The sequence below is a fragment of the Notolepis coatsorum genome (genome assembly GCF_963971535.1).
Source record: "Notolepis coatsorum genome assembly, chromosome: 10".
Classification (NCBI taxonomy): Eukaryota; Metazoa; Chordata; class Actinopteri; order Aulopiformes; family Paralepididae; genus Notolepis; species Notolepis coatsorum.
The window spans coordinates 16,810,624-16,833,366 of record NC_140174.1 but is presented as its reverse complement, the minus strand read 5'-3'; the positions used below and the strand labels follow the sequence as shown (position 1 = coordinate 16,833,366).

Sequence of the window (22,743 nt, the reverse complement as noted above, 5' to 3'; positions counted from 1 at the left end):
AATCACAGATGCCAGAACGCGCCATCACATTAACGCTGGTCAATCACATTAATCACAGAAGCGCCATATTAAAGCTTTTGGTTCATATTAGCAACGCTGGTCGCAACGCTGTTCAGACCTCTGGTGAGTGTACTGAATTAATAAAAAGTCACCTTCAAAGTAATGTGTGTCTTCAATTATTTTAATTATGCAGCAAAGGCCCAATCAGTGATCCAAATGTAAACCACAGGGTATAGTCTCCACCACCAGAAACAATAAGAAATTAAGGAGACTGGTTGATTGACTTCTTGATACAAGGACTACATTGACTAGACAACATGTAACTATGAGTTTTAATTGTAATTGCTGTATTGTGTGACCAGGGTTTGTTTACTTTGGTAATTGTATGTCGTTACAAAGTACAGTTGACAGCTGCGTTGTGTTAATGTACAGCGAAATAACATTATGGCGTTATGAAAGTACAGTTGACAGCTGCGTTGTGTTAATGTACAGCGAAATAACGTTATGGTGTTATGAAAGTACAGTTGACAGCTGCGTTGTGTTAATGTACAGCGAAATAACGTTATGGCGTTATGAAAGTACAGTTGACAGCTGCGTTGTGTTAACGTTACAATGTACAGCGAAATAATGTTATGGTGTTATGTGGTCCTTGTTTGGATAATATGTAACGTTACAATGTACAGCGAAATAACGTTATGGTGTTATGTGGTCCTCGTTTGGATAATATGTAAAGTACAGTTGACAGCTGCGTTGTGTTAACGTTAGAATGTACAGGCGTATAACGTTATGGCGTGTTATGGCGTTATGTGGTCCTCGTTTGGATAATATGTAAAGTACAGTTGACAGCTGCGTTGTGTTAACGTTGCAATGTACAGGGAAATAACGTTATGGCGTTGCGAGTGAATCTGGTCCGCGTCGCGATAATATACATGTATTCCATTTCGGCGTCTGCGCATTTGGAGGGCGTTACCGGGGCCAATCAGGGCAAAATGTGGAAGTGCTCTTGCACTCTTCGGCTGGGATTAATATAGACGCATCAGGGTAAAAGACTGTAAACTAGTAAACTACTAAAAAAGAAGGATTGCGCAATACAATACAAAGAATATTGATAAAAAGGATAAAAACACAATAAAGCCCTAGTCTAGCTTGTTTCCATTGTTGTCCTTTTAGAGTAAAATACTGTAGTATATGTATGTATGTATGTTTACTTTGTATGTACTGTATATCCAGTGCCTATGAAATAAATGGGGGCGGGGGGCTGAAAAATAATTCAGGTTAAGCATTTCCGACATACTGTAGCTAAACGATAGCCGCAATGCACACTTTTACAAACCCAACTAAAAGCACAACAATCTTAAAAAGTTAAAGGACAAAGGGACACGTCCAAATATACCAGTCAAGCAATATACAGTTTTTTATATTTTTTATTATTAATAGTTTGAAACAGGAAACAGCTCAACATAAATACAGTACAATACAGACAAAACAAAACACACAAACATAGTACAATACAGTACAATACAGACAAAACAAAACACACAAACATAGTACAATACAGTACAATACAGACAAAACAAAAACACACAGACCAAACACTTCTACATTCAGTCATATATAATAGTCTATTCTCCATATATGTCCTTATAAAGATCCAGGGACCGTCCTCTCCATGGTCATATTCAGCTAGCGTTGAAGCATTCCATTGTCAATAGGTCCAATCTCTCATCCAGGTGTCAATGCAAAAACAATTTGGTTTTTGTATCTTCCAATTCAACATAATTGTACGCTTAACTGACAAATGTGCTAGTACAATGATGCGTTGCGATGCGTGCTGATTGTATACCAACTACCCCTATGCCCAAGAGGCAGACTTTTGGACATAAGGGTATTTTAACATAGAGAATAGAGGATAGTCTTAAAATAATCTTGTGCCAAAAGCACTTCACTGTGGGGCAATGCCACAACATGTGGATGAGCATTCCTACCTCCCCACATCCATGCCAGCACAAATCTGAGATGGCATGATGCATTTTCTTTATTGTACATGGTGTAATATAGGCTCGATGAACTACCTTTAATTGTATGAGTTTGTATCTTACACATTTGGATGAAGTTGTTGTATGTTGTATTTTTTAATACTGTCTCCCATTGTGGTGCAGTCAAGGAAACATTCAAATCCCTCTCCCACTGGCGCCCAAGTGGCGAACCATGTAACATGCTGCGTCGCGGCACGGCCGACCCGGGTTCGATTCCCGGACCCGGCGTCATTTGCCGAATGTCTTCCCCCCACTCTGTCTCCCGCTCTTCCTCTCTCTCTCTCTCTCTACTGGACTGCCCAGTAGCAAAAAGCGATAAACGCAAAAAGAATTCTTAAAAAAAAAATCCCTCTCCCACTGCTGTTTAATAGAAGCTAGGTAGGTTATCTGATGGGTTAAGTGATAGTAACCTGTAAATCTTGGAAACTGACTTCCTATCTGAAGCGATCCTTCTTAATCTGTCATTCATAGCCTTGTTGATCCCCATATCTCTATTTTTAATAGAAAGTGATCTCACTACAGATCTTATCTGAAGGTACTGCATGAAATCACAATCTCTTAAATAATACAGATCTTTCAACTTATTAAAGGGTATTGTCTCTCCATCCTTCACAATCTGTCCTAGTTGATGTATTCCTTTACCCTGCCATGAAGTGTTTATTATTGTACTGCCACCAGCAATTAATAGGGGGTTAGACCATATGGGGCATGATGGTAAAGAGATCCCTTTGAAGGCTAACCGTTTCTGTAGGGCTTTTACTATCTCACATGAAAATTGTATTAAAGGGTTATCCATTTTAAAGTTAAAGGAAAACTCCAACATTTTGGGAAATTAGCTTATTTAACATCTTCCCTGGAGTTAGACAATAAGATGCATACCTTTTTTGTCTCTGTGCATGCATTAGGCTTAGGGAACAGCCGCTCCGTTAGCGTAGCTTAGCTTCATCACTGGAAGTGGGTCAGATTTGTACCCTGACGTTCCCTACAGTGCCCTACAGTCACGAAATACACTCCAAATACAACTCCAAAACGTTCCTGTAAACATATTGTGACCTGTGTATTTACCACTTGGAGAAATAAAAAATAATTGAATTCGACAATTACGTTTTCTAAGCAAATATACTCGGAATTTCTTTTTGCCTAACCACTCCTCTGGGCGCAGTCAGTGATTTCAACGTGACACCGTGTTTGTTGACATTCTCATTCATTCAAAGGATCCGAACCGATTGACGTTTATGGATACCATGACTTAAAATCATCTTACCTTGACGATTAAAAGCCTCCCCAATTTAGAAAACAGTATTCCAATGGCTGGTCTTGATAGGCTGCTAGCTAACGGAGCTAACCAACAAACACAGAACCGGGCGGACACTAAAGCAAATAACGAGAGCAATGACTTCCGGTCGGGGGGGTTTCAAAATAAAAGCGCGACGTATATAGCAGCGGAATATGTTTATTTTGTACATTATGTAAGGGATAATGTATAGCTTTACTCGGTCATCATCGCAAAATAATTGACCTTCACTGCGTTTAAAACACCTCGCCGAGGCGGCTCGGTATTTTAAACTACGTGTCGGTCAATTATTTTGCGATGATGACCGAGTAAAGCTATACATTATCCCGCTTATTACATGGCTAACTTACTAACAATATACCTAATTCATTTGACAAATCGCAGTTCTGTGGCTCTGTCAGCCCAAATAAAGTGATTATTATTATCGCGGGCAGCCCGGCAGGTGTGTCTGATTGGCTGCACTGAAACAGTGTGTGTCAGTGGGCTTGATTACTCCAGCTGCGAAAAACAATAATCACCGGTGGTTATCGAAAAATAATGACCGCTGTCGGGGGGCTATTGACCAATCACAAGCAAGCATTTCGGCGAATGTGAAAACGCCATGTAATAACTAACGTTAACACGAACCTAAACTAACGTTACAACTAACCTAAAGTTAGTTTAGGTTCGTGTTAACGTTAGATAATGTACAAAATAAACGTATTCCGCTGCTATAGACGTCGCTCTTTTATTTTGAAACCCCCCCGACCGGAAGTCATTGCTCTCTTTATTTGCTTTAGTGTCCGCCCGGTTCTGTGTTTGTTGGTTAGCTCCGTTAGCTAGCAGCCTATCAAGACCAGCCATTGGAATACTGTTTTCTAAATTGGGGAGGCTTTTAATCGTCAAGGTAAGAGGATTTTAAGTCATGGTATCCATAAACTTCAATCGGTTCGGATCCTTTGAATGAATGAGAATGTAAACAAACCGCGCGTCACGTTGAAATCACTGACTGCGCCCAGAGAGGAGTGGTTAGGCAAAAAAAATTCAGAGTATATTTGCTTAGAAAACGTAATTGTCGAATTCAATTATTTTTTATTTCTCCAAGTGGTAAATACACAGGTCACAACATGTTTACAGGAACGTTTTGGAGTTGTATTTGGAGTGTATTTTGTGACTGTAGGGCACTGTAGGGAACGTCAGGGTACAAATCTGATCCACTTCCAGTGATGAAGCTAAGCTATGCTAACGGAGCGGCTGTTCCCTAAGCCTAATGCATGCACGGAGACAAAAAAGGTATGTATCTTCTTGTCTAACTCCAGGGAAGATGTTAAATAAGCTAATTTCCCAAAATGTTGGAGTTTTCCTTTAAGTTTAGGGTGAAACCATAATGATACCAAGGATACAGTTTTACTATGTTCAGATAGAATATTCTCCTCAATCCATTTCCAACTGCCTATTTCGGTCTTGCATATGTAGCCCCATGACAAGGGGAATCTGGCATTATAAGAAAGATGATATGAGTAAACATCCGGAATACCAAGTCCACCGCTATTTCTTGGTCTCGTCAATTTCTTATAACTGATTCTAGGTGTCTTATCCCTCCACAAGAAACCTGTAAATACCATTTGCGGCACATCTTCCACTTACTCATGACAACAAGCAGAACAATATAAACAAGCACAGAGAACAGAGAGTAGCACACCCATCCATTAAGACAGACAAGCGAGAGGCATAAAGCAATATAGCAGTGAGAGGGGCACCATGACAGACAGTTGGGGATGTTACTGGGTTGAGAAACAGTTGCAGGAATCAGTGAGAATGTTCATCAGAGAGTGCTTGAATGCTGACTTAGGCATAAAGGTGACCAGTTTGAGTGTTTTCTGTAGGTTGTTCCAGTCACTGGCAGCAGCAGCCCTGAATGAAGTTTGACCAAGTGCAGTGTATGTTTTCGGAATCTTTAGGAGAATGTGTTGAGCAGAACGAGTGTTGTAAGTGGCAGATGTAATTTGCAACAGGTGACATAGGAGGGTTTTGTAAATGAGCATGAACCAGTGCATATTGCGACGGGTGTGCAGGGATGGCCAGTTGACGGAGGAGTAAAGGGTGCAGTGGTGAGTGTTGAAAGGGGCACTAGTGGCAAACCGGATAGCAGAGTGGTAGAGGACATCACGTTTGTGGAGTGAGGTCTTACATGCAGATCTGTAGAGTATGTCACCATGATCAAGCATGGGAAGTAATTGTCATTTGAATCAGAGTGAGTTTAGCAGAGGAAGTGAAGGTGGAGCGCATTCTGTACAAGAAGGCGAGTTTGGATTTGACCTTAAACTGTAATCTGGTGATGTGGTGAGAGAAAGACAGAGTGCTGTCTAGCCAGATCCCCAAGTATTTATACTCAGTGACCTTGTCCAGAACAGTGCCCTCAATGGTGGTGATGTCGCGGCCAGTGGGGGTTGCAGCAGAGCCCCTCCTCCCAAACCACATGACCTTGGTCTTGCAGGAGGTTTGATTGATTGATTGATTGATTGATTGATTGAAAAGTTTATTAACAGATTGCAGAATGGGTACAGTACAGTACAGCTCAATACATACAATTGTTAAGGGGATGCAGACCAGAGAAAGACTTTCGTCTTGTTTACATCAGGGTCCCCCATTTTCAATTCATCATAACATATATGACATTAAGAACTTCTACTCATGTACAATAGAGAGCATCTTGACCGGCAACATCACCTCCTGGTTTGGGAATAGCACTGCACAAGACCGAAGCAGACTACAAAGAGTGACACGTTCAGCCGAACGCACAATTGGAGGGGGGCTCCCCACCCTCCAGAACATTTACAACAAGCGTTGCAAGGGCAAGGCTAAGAGAATCATTAAAGACTCCAGTCACCCGAACAACTGCCTCTTTGAACTGCTGCGGTCAGGCAAGCGATACCAGAGTCTCAAGGCGAGCACAGAAAGACTCAGAAGAAGCTTCTATCCCCAGGCCATCAGGCTGCTAAACGAACAATGAACACTACACAACAACAACCACCAAACGCACATAGCACACACATCCACACGCACACACTCACTTTAAACAAACACACTGTAGCACCCACTCCACACACTTTATAGCACACACCCACTTTAAACAAACACACTGTAGCACCCACTCCCCACACTTTATATTTATTGATGAAGGATTGCACTACAACTCGTACACCTTACTGTAAATTGTACCTAAATTGTACCTCATCCCATTTCTGCTTTGCACTATATAGTACTGTACATGATTAGTACACTGCATAGTATTGTATATTATATGGTAACTCAGAACATTGTACATATGTCTATACCGAACACTGTGACCTCATTTTCTTCTTCTAAATTACATGCTATACTATGTTATTTGATACTATCTTGTCTAGCACAGTCTCTGGAGCGTAACAGTAAGAAGCATTTTGTATGAAAGTATTCTGTACTTCTGTATGACAACTATTAAAGAAACTTGAACTTGAAACTTGAACTTGATACATGACATACAGATAGACAGTACTGCTACATCTATACATTTATGACATATCAGATTTGCAAATACAGTACTGTTTGTGATACAAAAAGTGTCCAGAAAAAGTGTGTATATACATTTGACGTAGAAACTGTACATTGGAGGAGGTTGGGTGGGTGGGGTGGTGTTGGTGGGTGGGGGCTGTACATTGGAGGGGGGGGGGGGGGACACTGTACTCTGTACATTGGAATACTGACAAAGCCATTGTAGTGGAAAATGTATAGTTCTATATGATATTAGATCAGAATTACATCATTGCTATCGATCTGCACTCTACCACGGAGCTCTGTAATATATTAACAGATCTCTGGTGGTACATTGACAGACCTCTGTGGGATGTATTGATCTTTACCAGGACGGGGGGGGGGGACATGATGACATCCCGGTTTTGGGTCAGGATGGATGCTCATATGGTATGATGTTAGGGAGAAGATACGCCTGTTTAAGCCTGTCATGCTGTCATGTGATCAACTGTTCTAGAATGTCTATAAAGGTCAATGTAAGGGGAGGGACCTGGTTCTTCTTCTCCTTCCTCCTTTCTGACCGGCGCCGGGTTTCATATCCATTTGGTTCTGTATTACTTCTGTATTACTCCTGTTCTGTTCTAAATCAATTCTGTATTCTCAAACCAATGCTTTAAGTTGAATAAACTTTCAATTGATACGTAATTAAGACCAGCCTTGTCTGCTTTTCCTTTAAGAAGCCCATTCTCCTTCACCATACTTGGTAATTTACTGTACAACTGGGTTAAGACATTTGTAGGGGCCAGTTTCGAATTGCAGTCTCCCGTAGGTGTTCTTTGAGAGTGTTTTTGAAAGTGGGTAGTGATTCACATTCCTTTACAGCTTTGGGTAGGGCGTTCCACATTGATGTGGCATAATTGCGAAACGTGTTTAGTCCCTTGTTTGAGCCGAATCTGGGTTTAACATGATTTGTGGAGCTCCCTCTGGTGTTGTGATCGTGGTATTCACTGACCTTTGGGAAGTATTTTGACATGTACATGGGTACCTTGGTCGCGTAGTGTATCTTGTAGTTGAGGGAAGAAACGGCCTGCTGGAACTTGTGGAAGCTATCCTGGAGTGAGGTGAGTACTAAATCTGGGGAGGGAACGACAGAATAGAGAATGGTGTCATCAGCGTAAAGGTGAATAGAAGAGTTTTTAACCGAGTATGCAATATCATTTATATAAATGGAGAAGAGTGTGGGGGATAGGATCGATCCCTGGGGTACACCCTTAGTGACGGGGAGGAGTTGTGAGAGGAAGTGTTCCGATTTAACCCGTTGCACCTGGTCAGTGAGGTAGTTTGTGGACCAAGCCAGTGAATGATCAGAGACCCCAATGGTGCTCAGCCCATCAATGAGGATGGAATGATTTACTGTATCAAAGGCCTTAGCTAGGTCGATAAAGATTGCTGCACAGTGATGTTTTAAGTCTGATGCAGATGTTATAATAGTGTTGCTATGGATGATTGATGGGTGGAGAATAAAACAGGTGAATAGTTGGTATGTATGTAATGCAATATCAACTGGGGTACATAAGAACATTTTTGAAAGATTTAAATAGAATATAGCTAACGTTAGGTTATGACTATAACCAAGTTCTGTTAGTTAGGGGCGATGCTTGGCATCGCCTTCTGCACTATCTCGCGTACGTGCACGCGTACTGAATAAACCACAAATGTACCTCTAATACCAGTATTAGTCTGACCACACCCCTCATCAGCTTACCTTCATAAGCAGGTGTGTGGTCACCTGCTCTCCTCCTTCCCAAGCTTTCACCACAAGGTGAGGACAAGGGCTGCAGCGGCGTCCGATGCCAAGCATCGCCCCTAACTAACAGAACTTGGTTATAGTCATAACCTAACGTTCTGTATCGTTAGTGGCTTAGCTTGGCATCGCCTTCTGCACAAGGGAGGCCAAGCGGAGCCACTTGGCTGACAAATACACCCCGCTGACAGCCCCCCAAAACCATCAGAACAGGGAGGGCCGAGCCCCCCCGACCCCCCCTAATGGAGGGTAGCCCCCCTATTAGGGACGTCACGGGAGGGCGACGGACCCGACCGTGCGAAGAGGCACTCAAGCAACTCAACGCACAGGGTGAGCAGACCGTGGCTTGACCCACGACTACACACACGCACAACCCGCATGCCACCCGGGAACGAACGGAGGAACAACCTCGTTACTGCCCCCAGAATCACGGGGTCAAGGGCAAACCCAACCCCGTGGCAAGGCCGTAGCAGCGGAGCACGAAGGAAGACCCAGACCCACCAAAAGGACTGGACTCCCTGGAATGGGGGCCCGGAGAAGTCCATGATGCCAGCATCAAGACCCCACCAGGTGGGCACGTAGTGCCCCGCCCCCCACATCGCCAGCGTATTCGGACAAAGGCCCCTCAGTTACTGCACCTGGTATTCCCAGGCGGAACCAACCAGGCCAGTAAGCCGAGCGGGCCCCGTCCCCCCAATAGTACACCGCCTGGCACACTGACCCTGCAGAATAGGCAGTCAGCATGGCCGTAAGCACACAAAAAAGGTTAACCAACGGAAGCAGGCAGCGCACCGGGGAAAAACCAGGCAACAGGCTGTTAACCCTAGCCTGGAGACTGCGGACGAGACAGGCGCCAGAGGGGACAGCTGAACACAGCCGCCCCGGCGGAAGGAGCGTAAGCTGGCGGTGTTGCATGACCAAGCCTCCATTTAACAACCCCCACCCAGAGGGGTCGAGGCAGAGAAGGCTGACACGATTGGCAGACGTCATGAACGTGCAGGGGCACCCTCAACCGGTGAACCCGGGAGTTGACACTGCTCCAACACACCAGGGAATCAACCACCTCGGTGTTACCCAATGCGGTGGTTGTTCCTATAACCCCTCAAGAAAAAACTCCAAAACACACCTGCGGGTATACACCGGCTATACCGCAGTACAAGCGTTTCAGTTTCCAAAAAGGGTTAACCCAGGCCTACGGGTCGCAAACATCACTTCGGACCGGGCCTGGCGGTACGGGAAGCACAGGGTCACCAGAGGAGGTCAAAAAACCACCCCCACAGGCCCCTCTTCGCCATGCGTGAGAGAGGAGCGAAAAACAATGGAGAACCAGCCCCTAAGCACACCGTACCTGGTATTCCCCGGCGGTCTCCCAACCAAGTACTAACCAGGACCAACCTGTGTAGCGGCCGAGATCCGACGAGATCGAGCGCGTACAGAATGGCATGGCTGTAAGCCATGACGACAGTGCTGAGTAAAAACATACCCAACCAGGGTCTCCATAGCGCTTAACCCTGTGACACCCAGACCGACCTGGCATTTTTCCCCCTGAAAAAAGCCCAAGTCCCTCAGGGTACCAGAACAGCAGATCTGCATCCCCGGCGGACAACGGGTTCAACTGATCTGGACCAGCGTGACCAGAACCAGTCCCGTGCCCTAACCACGCCGACATGCCTACTCCAGGAGAAGGGCAGATATGCGTGTTGATCTTAACATGAAAAGAAGGCGCCACCCAGACGTCGGGACGAACCGCGCCTGGTGGCCCACCCCAAGGGCGTGAGACCCCACTACATATGTTCAGATCCATCCCGTCATCATCCCCCAGACATGAACGAGGATCCGTCGACAACCCACCCAGGTCATGGGATGTGGTCGCCGGAAGAGGAAAAACCCCCATCTCAGTTGCTTTATAAAAACGCTGTTTCAACCACAAGCAACTAAGGCGTGCCAGTCAATCGCCTGTTTACAGCGAGCTAGCACTATACGTGCGTCGGGACACACCCCCATCAATGAACAGGCTATTTAGACCTGTCATTGAATCCCCAAGGCGCCCAGGGGAACGACAAGAGGGGTGTGACACTCCCTAACTCCAACACTTCTGGAATAGAAAGAAGGAAGCATCAACAGTATGTATCCCAGTCTACACAGCCGGGGTAAAAAATGTTCACATTTTTACATCCCACCACCCTCCCATAGGAAAGAGACGGGGATCCCCAGAGAGACTTCCCACGCGAGCTGTACAGATTGAAAAGAATATATTGCACCTTGAGCCATGTAAAAAAACTGGTTTTAGGGCCTCCGGGGAAGAGGCACCGAACCCATACACACTCAATAAACGAATTGAATCGAATATACATACAATAGAAAAGGACCCTTCTAGAGGGTCCACTCACTTTGACAATCTGAGGAGGAAGGCTCTGTACTCTGATGGAGGCTTCCTCACATGGATCACATGGAAGAAGGAGTCCGAACTCACAGAAGGCCTGAGTAGGCGCTTGGTGAGGAGGAGCCCTGACCACCCCCCCTGAAAACAGATCCATCACATGGACCTGAACAGCACACGGAAGTCCTACCAACAGAGACGCGCACGGTGACGTACTCTATGGCGGGGGAATTCCTGCGGTGCACACGCCCAATATACCAGGCCGTGGGACCAGGAACTCCCTCCCCCCCCCCCCCCCCCCCCCCGTAACGTGCCGAACCGCCACGTGACGGGAACCTTGAAGGACAGGGGGTGTACCCCTGACCGACAGAACAATGGGGAGAGGAAAGGTTACCAGTTCACCCCTTTACGACCCCACACCCATGATACGACGTAACGACAAAAAGAGAATATGACACAGTCATAGTCAGCTCTATGAAGCGTTTCACAGCTCCACACAGCGCACGAGCTAACCTGCTATCTGATTTTTACTAAGGAAAAACACAGAATAGAGAGGGCTCTAAGAACCCCGGTCCAACATACACATGTGCTTCTGTGGCCAGTACAACCCAGTTGTAGGTCACATGACACACACAACCCATCATCATCACAATGAGAGAATACATCATTCTTGATTAGTATCGACCACAGGCCTTGCTAAGCACACATGACAGCAACCAAACCAATTTCCCTTTAGGAAATAAGTTTCTCCAGCAGATCTAGCACAACCTCAGCAATCAAGCTGAGAGTTACATCGTATCCCTACCACACAAAAGACACAATTAATGCACAACATGTCTGATAGGAGGTGATAAAGTCCCCAGGGAACCGGGGGGGGAAAAAACACAATCCTCCTATTTTACCCTCAATACGGCCAGTTAAAACAGGAAAACCTGTTAATGTGTGAACTCACTGTCCATTGTCATTACAGTCTGAGAAAGAACATTCTTTTACTCACTCGTCACCAAGCATAGCTTCATAGGTTAGTTGCCTTAGTAGTGAGTACACGGTACACATAAACACCATGATGTTTCTCACACAACAACCAGATCAATACATCACGACCTGCACGGAGAAGCTACTGCCAGTGACAAAAACAGCTCACACACAACCCGCAACGTATCTCAAATGCATTGCAACAACACACGTTTTGGGAAAAAACACCGTCATTCACAATACATTTAGCAAGGTAAAACCAGAAGACGTGTTATGAGGGTCTGGCCAACCCCGTACCTGCCCGGAACGCAGATCAGCGAAGTGCAGTCACAAGCCACCGTAGAACACAGCCCTCTTTGTTGACGCAATCCCCGTCTAGGCTCAGGCAGGGTTGACGAACATCCCCTGTCAAGGATGACGTCGTGGTCAAGAGTGTAAAACATGTTAAAAATCAAAGCACGTTCAACAGAATAGCATCAAGCTAACGGCTGCTCCAACCGTTCGGGCGCTATCGCTTCCGCTCGCGAGACGCCGATCTACGACGCACGCGATCAGGAGCGAGCTCCCGGCGGCGCGCGAGAAGCCAAGCTACCCCGCGCCAGGCCACCGACCGGCTAACCGTAAGCTATGAACATGTAAACAATGACATAACACTCACCCAGACAGGCCGCCGTTCTGAACCCTCCTCACTTTTTAAGAGAAAAGAGAAAACAAGACGTCAACACCGCTTCACAACGGTGACATTAACACGTCCGGCGGAATCAGCACAGTACCAACTGGCCTGTATAGCTGACTTTGAACATGAATCTGCCGCTATCGCACATTACATGCACATATCCCCTCGTGAAGGAATACTCTCATTTGGATATGAAAGATGGGGTCTTAACACGGTGACAGAGAGAATCCACTCGTCCAGAACACACAGGGATCACCAGTGTCAATGGTCGCGGCCCACTAGTTAAAACTATAATGGTCGCCAGACCAAGGCCTTCTGTCGCCTAGACGGCTAAACAAAGGACCCTAGCCTGGGGCCGGTTTCCATAAACTTTGTCTAGTAGCCCCCATAGCACTAACAGACAAGTGGAGCCCGCCAGCAAACACTACTCACCCAACCTGGAACGCACCGCTCCTCACAACAGCGGCATGTCCGACAGTTCAGCCGTGGCCTGACAGGTTTCACCCCAACAAACACAGCAAGGAACTGCAGTTGAGAAGCATGCAGCGGCGTGCTCCCAATACGAAAACCGGTGGAGGGTTTGTAGAATGATCATCATCTTCTAGACACTCCAGTACGAAGACAATATCGCCGTATTTTCTCGAAAATAGTGAGAGAGAAAATAAAGATATGATGTCAACGTATCCTTGTTTCCCAAGCTGTTCCTAATCCAATTTCTTCCATCATGGTGTCAAGTGTGGGGATCTACCGAGGCACCTCTTCCTTGTGGTGAAAGCGAGAAGGAGGAGAGCAGGTGACCACACACCTGCTTATGAAGGTAAGCTGATGAGGGGTGTGGTCAGACTAATACTGGTATTAGAGGTACATTTGTGGTTTATTCAGTACGCGTGCACGTACGCGAGATAGTGCAGAAGGCGATGCCAAGCTAAGCCACTAACGATACAGAACAACAAAAGAAAGAAAAAGCGTTCCGAGCGCTAGTATGAAAATAGGATAAAGGCTAAAACAGTTAAAGGTAGACTCTGTAATGCCATCAAACAGCGACCTCTCGGCAATTTGACATTTATTTTGTTTTGGTCTGATGTGTGGGATGGAGGGGGGGAGGGGCTGTTACTGCAGGCCACACCTCAGGCTCTACCAAGGGAAGCCTGGAGAAACCCCCCCCCCCCCCCCCCCCCCCCTGAAAGCTGAAAAAAAAAATATATATATATTTTTTTTTTGTTTAAATTTTTCATATCCGAAAACAGGAAAAGATAAAACGGATTTCATAGGGCCCTAGTTAACTCATTGAGCGCCACGCTGTTTTTCCATCTGTACTGCCTGGCGCCAGCCTTATTGACAATTTTCATGATGTTTGCGGACCCATCCTATATTCTATATTATAGCTATGGAGACAATAGTATGGCTAATTTTTTTGACAGGCAATGTTTATAGTCCAACATTGACAAACCAGTTTATTTCTACATACTTTAGTTTGTGCGCTATTCCACGCTAAACATTGCCCCGTTTCAAAATAATCCAGTCTAGTTTTTTCTAGATAGTGAGATATGACGTGTTATATGCATATGCACATGCGCAAATCGTTCGGGTTGCTCGTCGGAAACGTATATTATTTCCAAATCAAAGGTATATACCATATATAGATGTTTCTTTACAAAATCATCAAGGGGGGGAGGTCGTTTTACGAAGTTGCGATCGTTACCAAAAGCCTCTCTGTATTGTAAATAGTTATGTGTGTTGTCAGTCACTACTGTATGTATAATTGTAAATAAGTACATTTATGTGTTGTAAATATTGTTCATATTTATTTACCTAATTTATGTGCAATCGTTTCATTTCAGCTCAGTGTAGAGAAATGCACCGATATTAAACACAGCGTTACTGCACGACACTGTTGACACCACGTATCCGCGACACGCACGCCCCGCGACAACACTAGTAGTTTGAGGGGGCCTACCACCCCCCCTGAAAAAAATCCTAGGGGAAACACTATATTATATATTAATATAGGAAATAAGGCCATCAGGATGCTCAATGACTCTATGCAACACTGACCAATCCATTCTACATTCATTGCACACACTCACTTTAAACACTCACTTTTAACGTTCACACTTTAAACACTTTTTAACACTACACCATATTTGATCTATTTGATCTATTTATTACTAAATGATTTGCACTACATCTCTACCTCATCTTTTGCATTTTTGCACTTTAGTTTGTATATATTGTATAGTGTTTGGTCTTTATTCTTTAAACGTTTTTTACTGTATGAAGCACAATCTCAGGAGGCTCATACAGAACCAAGCATTTCACTGTAATGTACACGTACCATATACGTGACAAATAAAACGAAACTTGAAAACTTGAAGTTAATAGGTCATTCATTAGTAGTAGAAATTGAGACTGAAGTTCTAAAGTGAGGTGTCCTCTTCCTCTCCAGAAGCGCCTTCCTCTTCAGGATCTCAGGACCAGGAGGAAGACATTACCTTCCCCACTCAGGAGGTAAATGACCACGGAGGTGGATTGACTGTAATGTAAGGACGGCTGAGCTCGGCTAATACAATAACATTCACTTTCATCTCCCAGAGCCAAGTTGTCCCCGGCGTTGAAGACTTTATCCATCTGGATGAGGAGAGCTTGTTCACAGGTAGCAGTCCCTCTGCTTCTACTGCACTAATAGGCCAGGGCTGTACGATTGTGCATGATGTGGTCAAGTATATAGTACACTAATTAGAATAAAAATAACTACACAGTGGGATGGAATATTTAACAGGGCTGTGCAATTGAGCAGTGATGTGCAAAAAGTGAAATTAGGGTGTGTTGTTAATAGCTTCTCTGGGGTGGCCAGGGGGCAAATATTAAATATATTTTAGTGGTCAAAAGAAGTTTGGGAAGCACAGTTCTATTGTGTGCCGACGGCGTGATCTTAGAAGAGCAACTGACGTGTCGTTGGATAGAATAACCCAGTGGATAGTTTGTCATTTCTGTTATGTTCTCTTGAACATTTGAAACAGGTGACCAGCATCGGTTTTGCCCGACAGGATCCACCATAGACCATGATATACTTCAGGAATGCCTGATGGGTCTGAATATTGAACCTCCAACAGGTAAAGCTTATAAGCACCATATAAGAACCATATAAGCACCATATAAACACCATATAAGCACCATATTAGCACCATATAAGCACCATATAAGCACCATATAAGCACCATATTAGCACCATATAAGCACCATATTAGCACCATATAAGCAACATATTAGCGTCATATAAGAACCATATAAGCACCATATTAGCACCATATAAGCACCATATTAGCACCATATAAGCACCATATAAGCACCATATTAGCACCATATTAGCACCATATTAGCACAATATAAGAACCATATAAGCACCATATAAGCACCATATTAGCACCATACCTTCTAGGGGTGGGAATCACCAGAGGCCCCACGACATATTATCACCACACTAAAGTCACAATATTGTAATATATCGTAATTGCAAATTGCAAAACATTTATTACCCTTTTACAACTGCAAATTATGTCCCCAAGCAATAAGAAAATGTGTTTGATCTAATAATATAACGTTTGTTCTCATTCCAATCATTTTTATTGCAATAAATGGGATTGTCAAGCAAAAAATAAAACCTAAAAAAATGAAATGTTATATCGATACTTGACATCACTGTATCGATATGATATTGGCACACAAAATATCGTGATATATTTCTGTATCGTCGATACTTTCCCCTAGAAGTACCTTATGAGAGCCTCTATAGTCGCAGAACATAAGTGCATCCAAAATATTTTCCCTAAGAATTGTTCTCCAATTCTTCTGTAGAGTGCGTTCCCAACTCTGAGCCACAGCATCAACCGCTGCAGGATGTGATTGGACGACACGCTCTGCCTGAGCAACAATATCAACCGCTGCAGGCTGGGATTGGAGGACACGCTCTGCCTGAGCAACAATATCAACCGCTGCAGGCTGGGATTGGAGGACACGCTCTGCCTGAGCAACAATATCAACCGCTGCAGGCTGGGATTGGAGGACACGCTCTGCCTGAGCAACAATATCAACCGCTGCAGGCTGGGATTGGAGGACACGCTCTGCCTGAGCAACAATATCAACCGCTGCAGGCTGGGATTGGAGGACACGCTCTGCCTGAGCAACAATATCAACCGCTGCAGGCTGGGATTGGAGGACACGCTCTGCCTGAGCAACAATATCAACTGCTGCAGGCTGGGATTGGAGGACACGCTCTGCCTGAGCAACAATATCAACCGCTGCAGGCTGGGATTGGAGGACACGCTCTGCCTGAGCAACAATATCAACCCATGCAGGATGTGATTGGAGGACAGCAGTATCCAGTAGCGTTCGTGGATGCAGCCGGCCGAGGTGTGTTGCCTGAGCAACCAGTGTATCCAATGGAAGGAGCCGTGGGAGGGGCCTGCGACCAGCAGAGAGTGGAGGAGTTCATAAACACGATGTCTATGGCCATGGAAGGAGATCGCCTCAGTAAGTTCATTCACTCAGTCTTCATTTAATCTTGAAGGATCATTGAGAACAAGCTCTCATTTACAATGACATCGAGAAATACAACACATAATACATATAAAAATAAATTAAACGATATAGAAACAGAAAGTCAATCAATTAAACATTTGAAATAATTAAAAACAACTGCAGACTGGTGAAGTGGTTTGCTATTAAATATTTAAACTGATCAATAGATACTAATGAATAGGGCTGGGTATCGCCACTGATTTCCCAAAACGATTAGATTCCGATTCACAAGGTCCTGATTCGATTCGATTTCCGATTCAATGGTTCAAGGAACCCTCTAACATGTTGCATTGTTAAAAATATCAATCTTTACATTAAGAATAGACTCTCAAGCAGTTACATGAATGTACTTTTTATTGGAACATTGGCTTTTGCATATGTCACGTCTGGGTGATGTCTCAGTTAGTGGTTTCGTAGATTTGTTGTATTTCCACAATCATTATCTATGTCTGTCACTATAGCCAATGGAAATGCTAGAAATGGTCACGTGGGCTGGGAGAACCAATGGAAAATTCCTATCCCGAGGCCAAACTTAATTGCCGACCCCTGGTCTACACCCTCCCCAGACCAATAGTGGGGCAATGCACGCAACGACCAGGAAGGGAAAAGAATATTTTTTATTTATTTTTTTGATCTTGGGATTATGAATCGATAATCGCTCATTCAAATGAAGATAGATTCATAATCGGGAAATCTTTTCTTTTTTTTACCCAGCCCTACTAATGAATTTAGTTTTAAAGTGCATTGCAAAACATTCCATGTTTTAACATTTTTTTTTGTCTTTATTTAAACAGGTAAAATCACACCGATTTACAAGTTTCTGGGGCACAGAAGCTAAAAGCAGATTTTTTTAATTCAGTGCAAACTCTAGGAATCACCAGAGAGAGTGTGATGAGGTCCAGTAAAGTGGAAGCAGCAGCTTGTCTAAACATCTCCATTATCCAAAACAGACAGAAAAACAGCTTCAATGACCCTCCTTCTGATAAACATAGAAAAACTGGTTTTGTTTCTTTACAAAAAGCCAACCTGGCGCAGTTTACTTGCAAGAGTAATAATAATAATAATAACTTCGTTTTATATAGCGCCTTTCAGAAGACCCAAGGTCGCTTTACATAGGGGGGGGGGAATAACAAAAGTAACAAACATAGTGGACACACACAACATACAAAGTGAGAAATTAGGGGTTAAAGGCCATCTACATGGCTTGAACAAGAAGGAGGACTGCAGCGTCTCTCTGGCCAGCAGATCACCTGCTACTGAACCCACATATTCATCACATTTACAATCAGTGAAGATCTGTTTCATTGATATTTTATTTACCCAAACACTTTGAGTGCCAACGATGAGAATTCTCGTTATTTCATGCCAACCGTTGAGTGCCAACGACGAGAAGTCTTGCTATTAATCGTTATTTTTTTTATTAGCGATTTCCATTCATTTTTCATTAATCTAGCCTCACGTTACCATTGGGACTCTCTCTGAGCTCGAACAGGGAAAATACCGCTCCCTATCGTCTCTCCGGATGGTATTGCACCCATTGGATTGGACTGAATGAAATGGATGGGAAAAAAAGAATCCGGAATCCACATTTTACTTATCAGGCATGTAACCCGAGCCTACTGCAGTCATCGCCGACCCTCAGAACAGCGTGGATTATGTGTTTCCAGTACCCAGCGTTGGATCAATAAACGCGATCGATATTTGGAATGGCGATCAGGAATTGGAGTAATATTTTTGGAGAACATCTGATCTGAGGTAAGGAATCTATTTGACCAGTCTTGGGGTAATCAGATGTATTTTTCACCTATATCTCAGCGTGTCCCATATGTGTGTGTGTGTGTGTTGATCAGGAAATGGATAATCGATTTTTCAGCCCGATTCTCTAGCGCAGTGGTTCCCAAAGTCGGGGTCGCGACCCAAAGGTGGGCCGCGAGCAGCCACGGATGGGCCGCGAGATGATTAAAAAAAAAAAAAAAAAAAAAAACATTTTTTTTATTTTTTATTTTTTTATTTTTTTATTTTTTTATTTAATTTTTTTTGTCAGGCCACTGAACTTATAAGCAGGCCAGGACAGTGTTTCTAGTTGTATTCTAAAATTCTATTCTATTGTATTCTAAAATGTGACTATATGGTTTTATATTAACTTAATAAATAAACAAAAACGAAAAATCTACTTATTTCAACGAACATTTCAAACTAAATAACAGATTATGCACATAAAATGCTGAAAACAACCGAAGCAACAATAGTATTTTAATGAGGCTATTATTATTATCATTATTATTTTGCAACAAGTTAGCCCTCTCATAAATAGCACATATAAATGAATAACTAACTTGAACTAACTTAATAGGATTGAAGTGATATTTGGCTTAAAAAATCGGTCGCCTGGCAAAAAAAAAAAAAAAAAAAGCCAGACGATGTGCATTGGGCCGCGGCTCTCTGACGCCTTATTTTCTGGGCCCCGGCCTGAAAAGTTTGGGAACCCCTGCTCTAGCGTGCATAAGTACACATAATTCTATCGATAATCTAGCGTTTATTTGAAAACGATTCATAAATAGAATGACAAAAATGTGTTTTGTGTATTCCACTAAAGAGCTATTATCTCAGAATCTCTTTTTTTTCTGGACATTTCCAAAAATGAGCGTTTTTCAAAATGGTATAAAACGGAAATGTACAGATTAAAAAAACAATCCGTTTCGACAATGTTGACTGCAAACAAGTCATTGATAAGCGACGGGCGTATTAGACACATAGCCATCATTTAAGATATAGTTTATGCGTTCGCAAATGTGCTCGCCCTCTCATTGAATAGAGTGCTGGCACTCAAGCGCTAAATCGTGCGCCCCCTGCTGGCACTGAAAGTGTTAAGAATTACAACATGTAACCGTCCAAAATGTTAAATAATCCTCATTGCTTCATAGGGAAATAATGTGGCTGACGATATGAACAGGTGAGTCTGCATCACTTCCCACCTCCAGTAAATAACATGTAAACAGTCACACAATAAAGAACACCTCTATTTTACTCTCTCTCTCCCTCTTCTTTTCAGACAGGTATTTTTCCAGACAAGATGAAGGTAGCAAAAGTGATCCCACTTTACAAAGTAGGAGATAAGCACAGCTTCACTAACTATAGACCAGTGTCATTGCTCTCACAGTTCTCGAAAGTGCTTGAAAAACTGTTTTCGCATAAGTTAGATGGTTTTGTGGAAAAGAACAAACTGCTGAGCGAAAGCCAGTATGGCTTTAGGCAAAACAGATCAACAGCGACTGCCTTAATGAATATTATTGAAGAAATAACAACAGCAACAGATAAAAGAAAATTAACAATAGGGGTGTTTATTGATTTAAAAAAGGCATTTGATACCTTAGATCATAATATTCTAATTTCTAAATTACGTTCATATGGTGTGAGAGGAATGGTTCTTGAATGGTTGAGTAGTTATCTCCACAATAGGCAACAATATGTGCAGTTGGCAGATGTCAAATCTGAGCTCATGAAGATTGCATGTGGGGTACCGCAAGGTTCGGTTTTGGGGCCCAAACTCTTTCTTTTATATATTAATGATATTTGTGATGTTTCAAAACTATTACAGTTTGTCTTGTTTGCTGATGATACAAATTTTTTTTGTTCTGGAAATAATTTAAAGGAACTAGCTGAATATATTGTGTATGAAATGACAAAACTAAAGAAATGGTTTGATGTAAATAAGCTATCACTGAATCTGAAAAAAACTAAATTTATGATTTTTGGCAATCGAAAACTAGATGAAAATATAGTACTGACCATAGATGGAGCTGATATAGAGAGAGTTAATGAATTTCGTTTTCTTGGTGTGATTATGGATGATAAATTAACATGGAAATCGCACATAGCACACGTTAAAAAAAAGATGTCCAAGAGTATTTTTGTTATGAATAAAGTAAAGGATGTGTTAGAGTATGAGGCAATGAGAACACTCTACTGCTCACTCATCTCACCTTATATCAGTTATTGTGTTGAAGTATGGGGGAATACTTATGGGACAAATATAAAACCATTATATATACTACAGAAGAGGGCTGTACGAATCACACATAAAGTGAGGTATCGAGAACACACAAATATATTATTTATTAAATCTAGAATAATTAAACTTGAAGACATGGTTAAGTTTCAAACAATGTTAATTATGTTTAGGGCAAGAAATAATACACTGCCAGAAAAACTACAAAATCTTTTTCATTTAGAAAGTGAGTTTAGTAGGAGAAAATACAATTTTAAACATCAGTTTGCACGTACCACACTTAAACAGATGTGTCCTTCAGTTATTGGTGTAAAGTTATGGAATTCTCTCCATAGCGAGCTTAAGGGATGTAACAGTGTTTATCAATTCAAAAAAATTTATAAAAAAAAATATTTAGTCAGTATGAAAATCAAAATGTGATCTGAATAGTGAGATCTTTTTTTTTTTTTTTTTTCTTCTCTTTCTTTTCTTCTTTATTCTTTATCATTATTATTATTATTTAAATGTTTCTTGTTTAACTATGGATTGTGTTTCTTTTATAATGGTATAAATTATTATTTGTGTAAATAAGGTTATACGCCGACCATTAAGAAAATACATGTTAGTTTAGGAATAAGGGGCAGGTAACTATAAGATTTATTCTTCTTCCTGCTCCTTTTGTCCATGGAATGGCTATTTATGATTTTTTTAATGAAGAAACTATGATTGTATTATTCCATGTGGCAAATAAAAACTCTGAACTGAACTGAACTGAACTCTCTCCTCTCTCTCTGTCTCTCTCTCCTCTCTCTCTCTCTCTCTCTCTCTGTCTCTATCCTCTCTCTCTCTCTGTCTCTCTCTCTCTCTCCTCCTGTAGGGACTCAGTTCCAGGTGTCAGTATACTACAGAGGGACCAAAGTGTCAGAGCAGCTGGTGCAGAACGAGAACGGACTCAGGCTAGTCTACAGGTAGCGTTTGAAGACCACACACTAGAGCAGTGGTTCTACAGGTAGCGTTTGAAGACCACACACTAGAGCAGTGGTTCTACAGGTAGCGTTTGAAGACCACAAACTAGAGCAGTGGTTCTACAGGTAGCGTTTGAAGACCACACACTAGAGCAGTGGTTCTACAGGTAGCGTTTGAAGACCACACACTAGAGCAGTGGTTCTACAGGTAGCGTTTGAAGACCACACACTAGAGCAGTGGTTCTACAGGTAGCGTTTGAAGACAACACACTGGAGCAGTGGTTCTACAGGTAGCGTTTTTAAGACCACACACTAGAGCAGTGGTTCTACGGGTTGCGACTCAAATCGGGGTCGCGGGGTGGTTAACAGTGGGGTTGCCCATTGAAAAAAAAAAAAAAAATTGTGTATATTTTTTTTTAATGTTCTGGCAACATATTTTGGCTAAATATGCCTCGTTTTATACATGTGTATTGATAACATAGTGCTGTAATTAAATTTTCTAATAAATATGCATGATCACAATGTCTGCTTTTATTTTGATATTCATTAACCTCT

The 22,743-nt window shown here is 42.8% G+C and overlaps 1 protein-coding gene across 2 annotated transcripts in view; it reads left to right on the top strand.

Annotated features, from left to right (window-relative positions):
- The window catches only part of irf3 (interferon regulatory factor 3), a 49,264-nt gene that overhangs the window by 11,437 nt on the left and 15,084 nt on the right, over positions 1-22,743 (top strand). The window contains exons 4-8 of one of the 2 annotated variants that reach the window (XM_084322627.1): positions 15,104-15,165; positions 15,250-15,310; positions 15,705-15,770; positions 16,513-17,187; positions 22,101-22,191. In XM_084322627.1, coding sequence (XP_084178753.1) covers positions 15,104-15,165; positions 15,250-15,310; positions 15,705-15,770; positions 16,513-17,187; positions 22,101-22,191 — 955 coding nt within the window. Of the gene's footprint in view, positions 1-15,103; positions 15,166-15,249; positions 15,311-15,677; positions 15,771-16,512; positions 17,188-22,100; positions 22,192-22,743 lie in introns of both variants that reach the window. The other variant, XM_084322626.1, reaches the window with a different exon arrangement.